Below are 12,141 nucleotides of genomic sequence, written 5' to 3'. Positions count from 1 at the left end.
GATATTCAACAATACCAATAATGCTGTGAATAAAATAGATTGAAGTGTGACTGAAGGCTGACAAGTTAAAATAAAGTGTTATTTGCTTTCCAAAACAACAGTGTGCAATAGTTTGGCAACATTCAATGCAAACTAAGAGGCTATTCTTGTCCACATGGATGTATGTATACATGTGAGTTTATATCAGCTTGGTTTGCTGTGACATGAAAATAAAAGTTTTTCAATTTTATGTGCTGTATTTCTGTAAATGCTCCATCCCCCTCATGATATTCTACTGTATGTTACTCCTAAAGCATCAAAAAATGCTAATGTACTCTTGGGCTAATAGGACACATCTAATTAACTTTTAGTTTAGTTAATCATATTTTTGGATAACAAATATACATTATGATCTAACATACTGGACTATTATTTGAGTTTTTTTTATCCTGACATTTAAACATTTACTAAATGATCTCAAAACCATGAAACGAAATTCGTAGACAAGTTCATAAAAGATTTTAAGTGGGTCAGATGACAGTATACCGTGTGGGTTCTGGCATCGGTCCTGGCTGCACCGCTCAGCCCGGGTCACTGAAGAGGGGACATGATGTTTTCAACACTGTGTCAGTGAACTGGGTCACCCCACTGTCACTGAACGGTATCAACACCAGATGGAGCTGCAGGTGGGAGCCAAACTGTCCCTGCACCTCATTAATCAGGCTAGACCCTCAGTGCTGTGGGTGACTGACTGACTGCTGGACAGTGACTGAAGGTAAGGTAAGGTAAGGAAAAGGAGCCACAGACTCCTTCAAAATGCCAGCGGGGACTGTGAACCTACATTATAAACCTTGCAAGATTAGAACAAAATTAAGACATTTTAAAGTATGAAAAAAATATCCTAAAGTAAATAGATGTTTCTGTTGAATATGAGGATTAAGTACAAATATAAGTGGGCACTGAAAATCAAGATAACAACAGCAATTATTGTTTTCATATCATATATTAGTGCACTTTGTAAAACTGTTCAATACAGCACATGATCTTGTGACAAAAATGAGGGATGAGGAGCACAGATGAAGGGAAATTACTCCAAAAAAAAGAAGCAAATAATATGATCAATTTCTCAACTATCCAGACAGTGTTCTTCTGTGCAATATAGTGCATTCAGTTCTACTGAGAGCAGTGGGTTAGTCAGTCATTGTATGACACAGCGGTCTGAAGTCTGGGGTTCCTCTTGGGAGGTTGGAGGTTTCCGATCTTGGTACTGAGAAGCTCCATGGTTCAAAATGTTTTGGAGGATATCTTTGCTCTCACTAGGCGGTAGATTGTAGAAAAAATACTGTGGTGCCATCTGAATGAACCTAGTAGGAGAGAGGACAATATTGTTGGTAAAAAAGCACAGTCAAAAAAAAAAAAAAAAATTTTGTGTTGAATGTACTGACCTAAAATTGCTTTCAATTTGGGTTAGGTTTGAATGACTCATTTTTGTTAGAGAGAAGACTTACAGTACTTACAGATGCTTACCATATCTGCTCCTCGCATTATTTGGATTGACACATTTTAAGATATGGAAACCTAAGAGAGCATGACAAAAGCTGCAGAGCTTTCTCTTCCTCAATTAAACTGCAGTTCCACATTCCCAGGGATCTGTGCTATCTATAATCCCTCTCCAACCAGCTGATACTTGAGAACAGGATTAGGATACCTCCTCTCACAACCAGCATGACTAGTCTCTGCTGAACTGGGGCTTTACGTCTGGACCAAAAAGGGGAAGAGAATGTGTCCGTCTGATTACTTTTAAGCCTCTTTAAATGTGAAGCTACGAGGGGTGTCTACTAAGTTCTTTTAAAGCAACAAGAGACTGCAGTCTAGTTAACAAGACTGTACAGTGCTGCTCATGAGTATTGGAACCCCTGCTACAGTTGAATAAAAAGATGAATAAAAAAACCATCTTTTGGAAATTGATCTTAATGCCTTAATTGAAAAAATTTGGAAAACTCCAACCTTTGAGAACACCAGTTTTCTTTGTGAATGAATAATGTATCGTAAATAAATAAATGTTCTTCCTTAAAATACAGGGGGCATAAGTATAGACACCCCTATGTTAAATTCCCATAGAGGCAGGCAGATTTTTATTTTTAAAGGCAAGTTATTTCATGGATCCAGGATACTATGCATCCTGATAAAGTTCCCTTGGCCTTTGGAATTAAAATAGCACCACATCATCACATACCCTTCACCATACCTAGAGACTGGCATGGTTTTATTTCAGTTAGCCTAATAGCTGGTTTGATTTGCATTGAGAGATGATCTTATGGAAAGTACCCCATGCCAATCTCTAGTTATGGTGTAAGTAGGTGTAAAGTATTTGATGATCGAAGAACATTTATTTATTTACGATACATTATTCATTCAAAAAGAAAATTGGTGTTCTCAAAGGCTGGATTTGGAAGGCATTAAGATCAATTTCCAAAAGACGATTTTTTAATTCCTCTTTTTAGTCAACTGTAGCAGGGCTTCTAATAATCATGAGCAGCACTGTATATGGTCAGTTATGTAATTGCAAGACAAGTGCACAGTTTAAAATATACAAAAAATCAAATGTTAACAAGGCTGAGGCTTACTCCTCCGGTGTTATGTGGGTCGCGGTGCGGAGGCAGTTGTCCTCAGAGAAGGAGTGCTCGTGGAACAGCACCCACTCAGGCAGGCCCAGCTTGGGGCTCTTGGCTCCATAGCCAGACAGAGGATGGATCTGTGCCACATGCCTGTGGGTCAGAATGAAGTAGTTCCCCGATCCATCCACATCCCGTGCCACCTGAGGGAAATCACAGTTAGGCTCAGTCGGATGGATTTCCAAAAAAAGGTTCACTATTATATATAATGCAGAAAGATAGAGTTTAGCGAGGTAGCCATCACACACAGGTAGAGGTAGGCAGTGTGGCCCGGGCGTAATGGCCTTAAGAGTCTTTAGGATGACTCTGGGTGTTTCTGTGATGCAGTCGTGTGCTGTCGGAATAATCATAAAAAGTGCCCTTCTGTAATTCCATTATGTTTTTGTTGAGTGGCATAATAAAGTTACGTTTTCTGACCTGCATGAAAAAACCTGCCAGCAGAGCTTTTTTAATGTTGAGGGTGTTGCTTCGGGAACCAAAGGCCGGCACTGAGATGGGCAGCTCGATCCTCTTCAGGGTGTCGGTGAGCTCAGTACGAAGAACGTCAGCCATCAGCAGAGCAGCGTGGTTCAGGTAGAAATCCTGACACCATTTCTCCACATTACAGTCTAACAAGGGGAGAGGACAGCGCCGAGGAGATGATTACTGGAAGGCACAGTCAGTGATAGAGACATAGGGATGGGACAATAATCAACACAACTATATGTGAAAAAAATAGTTTTGATTTAGTTCTACTGTCCACTAACTCGTAAAGTATATTTTCCCCAATTCTTTAGATTGATGTAACTATTAAAAAAAAGTATCATTCTCATAATTTATTGTGATTACTGCAAATATGACCTTTGATATTACTGTTTAATGTCAATAAACTTGTTTTTCTAACAATTACAATGATTTTTCTTCATTCACTGATCTAGCATATATGTGTGTGTGAGTGTGAGTGTGTGTGTGTGTGTGTGTGTGTGTGTGTGTGTGTGTGTGTGTGTGGTGATGCTGTTTTAACCTACATGGATCCTGCTGGCACTGTTTGAAGGCCTTGTAGATATTGATAAGGGTGAAGTGGTCTCCCTCTGGGTTCTGGAACTTCATGTGGCACTGAGTCGCCTCTGGCTTCAGTTCCGCAGAGGGAACCATGAAGCAAGTCGGTACTAACAAAATCCACAAGACACATGTAATGTTTAGAACTTACTGTTTACTAGATACTAACATATATTTACTCAAATGGCAGGCCAGCGCATGGTACCTGTTAGCATGGCAGCGATGATGACCACCTCGCTGACACAGTCAAACTCACAGGAGGCGAGCAGAGTTTTGGCCATTTGGGGCTCCAAAGGGAATTCCGACATGATGATGCCCATCTCAGACAGGTTGCCATCATTATCCAGAGCTGCAAGGTAGTCTAGCTCCTCCAAAGCCTGCATTAGGCCTTCAGGATCTGGGTTGGAAAGGTTTTTAGATCATACCTTGTTTGTTTGATTTTACTAAATTAAACCTTTGGTTAAACTGGGAACCGAATCGTGCAGAAAACCAGTTCATGTCTTTATGACCATCTAAAATTTAAAGAGATTATTAATTACATACAAATACACTTTGACTAAAACTGTTATGGATTATTATGGTTTTCATGATGTGTAATCCAAAGTGGTGACCCACTGGGACAATCCCCCTGCGGTATTCTGGCACCCTGGTGGGCACGCTCAGAATAAAAAGGCAGCAGAAGATTAGGATTTTATAATCCTCACCAACATCTGCCATGAAAAAAATGAAAAGTCTTTCATGGTACAAATGAGATTTTCTATTCTGTCTTTGCAACAAACACAGTTTTTTTATGTGGACTCAGAGATAGAGACAGAACGAGAGGAAGGAATTAAATCCACCTTAGATCCTCTCTATTATCGTCCACAGACCAACGCTATGTGTATGCACTAATCAACTAATGGGAGGCTCAGTGTGTGTGTGTGCGTGTATGTGTGTGTTAGTGGGGGTGAATTAATCCGGGGAAACAAAAGCACACCAAAGCAGGTCAGCTCTAAAAGGATGCTAGCAGAACAGGAGCTGTCAGTTCAGCTGAGGCACGGCTCACTGCCTCCCAATAAAAAAAAAGTTCCTGTGGGTTGGAACAAAAGGGAACGGACTGACTGAACCCAAAAACCATCTCATTATCACTGAGGATGATGTGAAATTCAGTGGAACACCAGGAGCCAATACAAATGGCCACAAAACACTCTCTAAGTTTGCTTCATGTAGCCTAAATCTTACCTGGCCTGTCGATGAAGTCACAGTGGCCCAGTCCAGCGATCTCCATCCTCTTCAAGAAGAGCACAGTGGAAGAGATGTCAGACTCCACAACATGTGGGCGTATCTCGATAGGAAGCTGTCTGTCTTCTGGGTACAGACAAAAACACTTGCCTACAGAATAGAAAGATCCTTTTTAGACAGGACAGCAGCCAGAGATTTACATCACACGTGTTTTGTAAAAATTGAACTTCTCACCTGTTGGACCTGCCAGCTGATTGCGACTCTTGGCTTGACCCGCGCTGATTGGCTGAATGATGACTGAGTTTGTTCTGATCCTGGGGTTGTAAACCTGCAACAGCATCACAGCGTGGTGACCTTGATTATATACAGTGTTGGAATGTAACCAAGTACATTTACTCAAATACTTTATCTACGCTACGTTTTAGAGGCAAATGTTGAACTTTTTCCTTACACTAAATTCACGTGACAGCTACAGTTACTAGTTAGCCTACTTTGCAGATGGAGATTTTACATTTTTAACATGTTATTATCTTTTTAGATTTAGATTAAACAACCCAACAGTATATCAAGTAGAAAAAGCTAATGCCACCTCGACTAGCTAAATTACAATGCTACTTAACTTACATATCTTTTCTCAAGCCCGGCATCAATGACAAAACGTATTGAGCTAACAGCCCAGAAGAAGTCCTCGTTTGGGCTGGATGTGAGGAATACTCTGCGGGGCCGGCCTGTCTCCTCCTCCCCCAGGATTGGTAGATTCCCAGGCTGGCCAGGGTGCACAGCAACGGGCAGGAGCTCACCCCGATCAGGGGATAAACTGTGTCCCTCATGACACAGGATCTCATGGGCCAGATCTATCTCCTGGTGGAGAGTAAACAAAGAAGAGAGAGTCAGAGGAAGACATATTTTCAGACTGCTGCTTACATCATGCAGTGCTTCTTTTCTTTTCTTTTTTTTTTACCTGCGCCGTCACCAGAAACACAACCACATCTCCTTCCTCTTCAGAGCGGTGGATCTCCAGCACCAGACGGAGAGCAGAGCAGAAGTAGCTGTCACCTGTGCTGCTGTGCACCACCTCCCCCGCACCCGGGCTCTCCAGGCCAATCAGAGGCGCTGCTGACCCGGTAAAGTGGGCCAGCTGCTTGGGGACGGGTTCGACGGCTGTAAGGAGGACCACACGGAGCTCTGGTCTCTGCAGGGCGATGTCCTTCAGCAGACCCTGGAGTACATCGGTGGCTACGGTCCTCTGGTGGGCCTGGTCCACGATGACCACACCGTAGCGCTCAAGCAAAGGGTCTGACATCATCTCTCTCAGGAGCATGTCATCTGTGCAGTACCTGCGGTGGGTGATACAATTATACTTGACATTAGGAGGGAGCAAATACGTTGCACTTGGCGCACACTGTATTTAAATTCATAATAGCCTGAATACATCACCCAGGTTTCTTTAATTGTTAGCCTCTAGGCTGAAAGGGAGGAACCTCAGAATGGCATCTTAATGAAAGGCACTTTGTCTACACTTCAACTCTCCTATTAGTGTAATTTTCTCTGATAATTACTCTGAGGAGTGGATCTTTTTGTCCATGCCGGCTGCCTGTTTATCTGATCTTTCTCCCCCCAAATCTGCTGGGTTTCTTTGTTCCCCAGCTGACTTATGAGCAAACCACATGAGGGAGCGTGACATATGGGCAGACAGGGAGCCGGGGCAGCTGTGGAGGAGCCCCTGAAAAGAGCCCCCTCAGGCCTTTTGTTCACTTTTCTCTTGTGAATAAGAAAAGGAGGGGTGGGGGTGTTGTCATGACGGTGCTTTATTGTAGTAACCCGGCAACAGGAGAGAAAGAATCAGATAGAGAAACATTGGATACATCTGCGTTTAAAAGTAGGAAGTGCTGCTTCACCATACCTGAGGACTGTGTCGTTAGTAGAACATGTTTCCAAAGGGATGCTGTACCCGACCTCATGACCGATGTTGACATCCATCTCATCAGCCACTCTTAAGGCGAGATCTACTGCCTGCTGTGAGTGAATCTGGGTACAAACCACCATGCCATGCTGGAACTGGACTGACAGGCAGAATTCAGCACACCACTGGGGAATCTGTTTCAAAAGATATGCTGTTTACATCACAGATGCTTCCCCACTATAAATTGATAGTAAAGTGGGATTGAATAGCTCCCTGGAACAAAGTTGTTGCATGAATAAAATGGACAATATTTTACATAGCAGTGCAATCTAAAGTGTCAAAGCTACAGTACTCACTTGAGAACTTCTCCCAGTTTTGGCAGAGCCACTGACAATGACAAACCGTCCTTTGGCCAAAGTGTCCATGAATTCACATTTTGCTTTCCACACTGGCAGTTCTTTCCTTTCACTCAGCAATTTGTAAAACCTGGAGGAATAAGGCAGTCCATCAAACTGACTAAGCTCCAAAATATCATCATATTCCTTGTCTCCTTGACTCAAAGCTCCTGTGACTGAACAACAGGATGAATTCCCCTCAAAACAGTCCTCTCCAGTTAAACTGGTAATGTCCTGCGCCATCCCAAGTGAGCTCCCAGTCTGTCCGGTTAAGACTTCATTTACAGATCCAAAGAAATGAAGTTTGGAAATCTCCCGCTTTCAGTAAACTGTTGGACAGCACACACACCGCCTTCTGCAAGTGAAGCCAAATGAAAGGCTCACTAGGCGGCCAGCCCAGTGTAGTCATGTGGCCACTAATCCCATAGAAGTGTGATTAGTTGACACACACACACACACACACACACACACACACACACACACACACACACACACACACACACACACACACACAGAGAGAGATAAATGGGCAGAGACTCAGAGGGGTCTGACTGTTTGTCAATGAGAATTGGCTCACGCGCCACAAGCTATACATAAAGTAAGATGCATTATTCAACTGCGGTTTAATTTAGTAATTAAGAAATTAATTATCCCAGTGGTTGACAAACTAAGATAATGGTTGTGGCAGAAAATGAAGGCCTGTAAAATTAAGAGGTTAGCACAAATGTCTGCTCTACTTTCAGCCTCTACAGTGTGTTACTACACTTTCAAAAGCCTACAGTCTTTACATTTTAGAATCATATCTCAGTTAATGTGGCTCAGGAAAGGGAAGTTTAGAGTCCCCTGCTGGAGCTGCTCCCCCCGCGACCTGACACCGGATAAGCGGAAGAAGATGGATGGATGGATGGATATCTCAGAAAATACAAAAGAAAAAAATTTCCTTTGGCAACAGTATTAAAACAATATCTGAAATGGGGGTTTGTGGATGTAACTTCACAAATGTATAGGGACACCTGACTAAACATTTGTGAAAACATTTTTTAAAACATTCCTTATCCTCACTTTCCTTTAAATATATTATATACATTACATACAAAGGTCAGTGTGCTATGTAAATATTGTAAATGAATGCATTTATTGACTACTAATTAGCAAAAATTGTTGCCAGCATGTGACTATTAAAATGGCTTAAATGCTCCTTACAGCACAGGCTACCACAAGTTTGTACATCTGTTATCACCACAACAGAGCATTAGTATGATGTAAATTATACTGATCTGTTATCGGTAACGGTTTGACAAATTTCTGCAGAATTAAGGCAAGACAACATGATAAAACTGGAGGGAAGAGAAGCACTTCAGTTTTTGTAATGACCAGTGTTTTCTGACAGGTGGCAGTGTTGAACAACCATGACGCTCCAACAGGACAGCAGAGCAGGCCCTCAGACAAAGAATGAGGCAACACTTTGATTAGGGAAAGTGACACACATACCTGAAGTGTTTTTCTTAACACACTTATTTTTGTGTCATTTTAAGACATCGAGAATGGTTGCTACTTTCTAGCGGAAAGGATAAGGAAATCATCTTAGTTTTATTGTTTTGTTTGTCACAACAACAAACAAATGACGCCAGTTAAAGGAACACGGTGACTTATTGGGACTTTAGCTTATTCACCGTAACCCCCAGAGTTAGGTAAGTCCATACATACCCTTCTCATCTCTGTGCGTGTCGTAACTGTCTGATGCCCTCACCGCTAGCTAAGCCTAGCACAGATCCTGGAGGTAACCGGTTCCAACTAGACTACTGCTCCGATCAAGCTAGAAAATAACGGCAAAAAAACCAAAATGGGGAAGCACTGCTACTTCTGCTACTTGGTCGGAGTGATTTGCTAGCAGCACCTGAAGCCCTGTGGTGAGGAGCAGAGAGTTTGCCTGGAGTTCGCTCAGAGTTGGAGTAATAGAGTCAACAATTACTAGATAGTAAAAGCATTGTGACCTTGTAATTTGTACACCCTGTGACTATACAAATCACAACATGTAAACAGGAACATGTTGGCGTTATTTTGTCACTTATTGGGAGCAGTAGGCTAGTTGGAGCAGGTTACCTCCAGGATCTGTGCTAGGCTTAGCTAGCGCTGGGGGTGTCAGACAGAGTTACAACACACACGGAGATGAGAAGGGTATGGTATGGACTTATCTAACTCTGGTGGTTACGGTGAATAAGCTAAAGTCCCAATAAGTCGGCGTGTTCCTTTAATTATCCATGTTGATCAAATGGTGAAAATGTTTTTCTTATGAACCCTTTATTATTTTCTTTAACACACACTTTCTCTAAAGCTTTTTCGCTGTAACACTTTTTGAATTATTTTTTAATAACTATCAAAGTGAGAGTGCAATTAATACAATTTGTTAAACAGTCATGAAGGAACTTTTATTTGACTTTGAGTTCATAAATAAAATCCTGAAACATCTGTTTCTGGCCTAGAAGTTATAGGTTGAAATCTTCTAAATCATGTTTTTACCACCCAGTGTAAATGGGGCACGACCTCAAAGTGCTTGTAAAAAAAAAAAAAAAGGACCAAAAAGGAGATAAATGATAACTGACATACAATATTTACACTTTACAATGTTTTTTAAACATGATACAGTTATGCAAATAAACATAATACATTTAGGATTTACAAATGGCATAAACAATTAACGACTAATCGACACAGCACTAACAAATAGTTTCCAGCGGAGAGCGGTTACTGACTGTTGAACACTTTTAAAACAAGAAAAACATTAATTGCACACTTCTGCAGGGCTTTACAGGCTTCAATCATTCTGCAGTGGTGAGAAGACAAGCACTACATTTGGACACACTGATATAGGAAAAAGAATTGCGCTGTAAAGTTTTTACCAGTTGAATACCTCCTTGTATAACAGCAAGTTAACAACAAATAACATAAAAAGTGGCAACTCAAAGTGCAACGCCAAGCTCTGAATCTAATGAACGATGCTGTGAATGCATGAATAATCTCAGAGTTCAAGAATATGAAAACCATACAAAATCCAAAAGGAATGTTATGAAGGCAAAAAAAACATACATACAGTAAAATATCTCGCTGGACAAGGTCGAATAGGAGCTTGGAAAGCTCACAGCGCTGAGTCATCCTGCTTGGCTCGCACACTCAAGGACAAAGTGAGCGTAAACGTTAAACATACAAACACCAGAGTTAATGTTGAATTATTTGGTGTTGGTGTAATTCTCTGGAACACAATCAGTCTGTCAAATCTGTTGAGACTCTGCAGCGTCTGCCAGTATCAGGAGAACATGTGGAGCGTGTGATAAAGTACTTTTCCTGTTAAGTACTTCACCGCAAAAGTGAACTTTTAAGGGAATAAAAGAGCCTGACTGTGAGGCTGTAAAATGAGCTGATCGGATTAATCCCACAATAAAAACAGTGTGAGGGGTTAACATGAGTCCACTGTATTTAAAAAAAAAAAAAAAAAAAAGAGAAGAAGATTTGATTAGTATCTACTTGGTAGAACTGTGGCGAAATCGATAGAAAAGACGTATTCGGTATTGAATACATCATAAAAAAAATGAAAAACTGAATAAATAACACTGCTTCATGGCCCACAAGCTACAATGTGCAGAGTTGGGCTCCATTTCCCTTTATCATCCTTTTCGTCCAAAAACAAAACTTCTTTGCGCTTCAATTATTTAAGCAACTTAAAAACATTAAGGTTATAAAAACATCATATATTTCAGCATTTTTATTTTTGAGAAAAAAGTATAAAAAATCACCAAATAATGAAAAAGAAATATTCTAAATTACACCATGTTTCTTCTTTTCTAAACTTTTCCGTGGGGAAAAAAAAAATCACTCTTAATCAGAGTGCTCTGTGCACAAACTGGTAATATCGAAGTTAAATACATAAATAGTTGATTGGTACCTGAGCGAGGGCAACAAAGCACCTTTTAGAAGCGTAGCACCGAGGTGTGATGTTAGCCCCCTTTCTTTGGAAACTCTGTGATACTTCCGACTGTCCAAAAGGTCTTACAGAGTCTCAGTAATAAGTGCAAATCAAGAAAGTCTCCGTCTGTTGGAAGGAGATCTACTCGTCCATGACGTCAAGAGCTCAGCAGTCCTTATGAGTCTTTGGTGGTCTGTAGGGCAACATCGGCACAGGTCTGAAACATAAGCATGGATACATGACGTCATTACCACAGTAAAAATAAAATGTTAAAGATGTGAAATGTAACTGTGTGATCACAAATGCAATACACAATATAACATGTGCATGATTTTGCATTTGTATGAAATACAAGTCCATGTTATACTAATGCAAAATATCCCCTTTCAGACACGCACCTCGTTGCGTTAATCTGATAGCAGTGTTGGCCCTCATGTCTGAATAAGCACGAGTCACTTAAAAGTCTACTTAAAAGTCACGACGGTAATCTTATTAGGTCGGACCGACTGTAGTAAAATCTTTAATTGAATTGAATGCCCCTGGATTAATGCCAAGGCTGCAGTAGAACAAGGTTAGAGCAGTGTAAGAAAGCTCTCACATTAATAAACCAGGAAACACTGCATATGAGCCTATTTTAAATTGTTGGGGAGGGTTTTCTCAGAGAAAACATTTTTTTTCCACATGGGGTGGCACAAAACAAACAAAAAAAACAGCGTAAAACCACAACAAAAATCATACAGCACTCAAAATCGCATGGATGAAATGATGTCCAGCAAAACACTTGTGAGCAAATAGGAATTTTAACAAGAGTCTAAAAAGTGATGAAATATATTAGAACATTCACAAGTTAGAAGAGCGGTCAAGTGTCCCTTACGCTCATCAATTAAGGTTTTTAATGGAACAATAACTTGCAAACCATCAGTGATGCAACCTTTGACAGAACAGAAAACACTTATTTGTCTCCGTGAT

General features: G+C 40.9%; 2 protein-coding genes across 3 annotated transcripts in view; both read right to left on the bottom strand.

Annotated features, from left to right (window-relative positions):
* Positions 1 to 963: 963 nt before the first annotated feature.
* dhx32b (DEAH (Asp-Glu-Ala-His) box polypeptide 32b) lies at positions 964 to 11,249 on the bottom strand (the record flags this gene model as incomplete). Its single annotated transcript, XM_028604245.1, has 12 exons — positions 964 to 1,343; positions 2,607 to 2,797; positions 3,072 to 3,262; positions 3,662 to 3,802; positions 3,898 to 4,089; positions 4,914 to 5,063; positions 5,148 to 5,241; positions 5,538 to 5,774; positions 5,875 to 6,250; positions 6,817 to 7,010; positions 7,173 to 7,302; positions 11,152 to 11,249. Coding segments are annotated over 12 exons (2,160 nt in total), but the record flags the coding sequence as incomplete, so codon positions are not given.
* Positions 9,641 to 12,141, bottom strand: part of adam12b (ADAM metallopeptidase domain 12b) — a 104,003-nt gene continuing 101,502 nt past the window's right edge. For both annotated transcript variants that reach the window (XM_028603889.1, XM_028603888.1), the window contains one exon: positions 9,641 to 11,389. In XM_028603889.1, coding sequence (XP_028459690.1) covers positions 11,338 to 11,389 — 52 coding nt within the window. In that variant the 3' untranslated portion in view covers positions 9,641 to 11,337. The remainder of the gene's footprint in view (positions 11,390 to 12,141) is intronic.

Source organism: Perca flavescens, chromosome 17, assembly GCF_004354835.1.
Source record: "Perca flavescens isolate YP-PL-M2 chromosome 17, PFLA_1.0, whole genome shotgun sequence".
Classification (NCBI taxonomy): Eukaryota; Metazoa; Chordata; class Actinopteri; order Perciformes; family Percidae; genus Perca; species Perca flavescens.
Note: the sequence above shows the minus strand (reverse complement) of the source record. Positions and strands in the feature narration are given on the sequence as shown.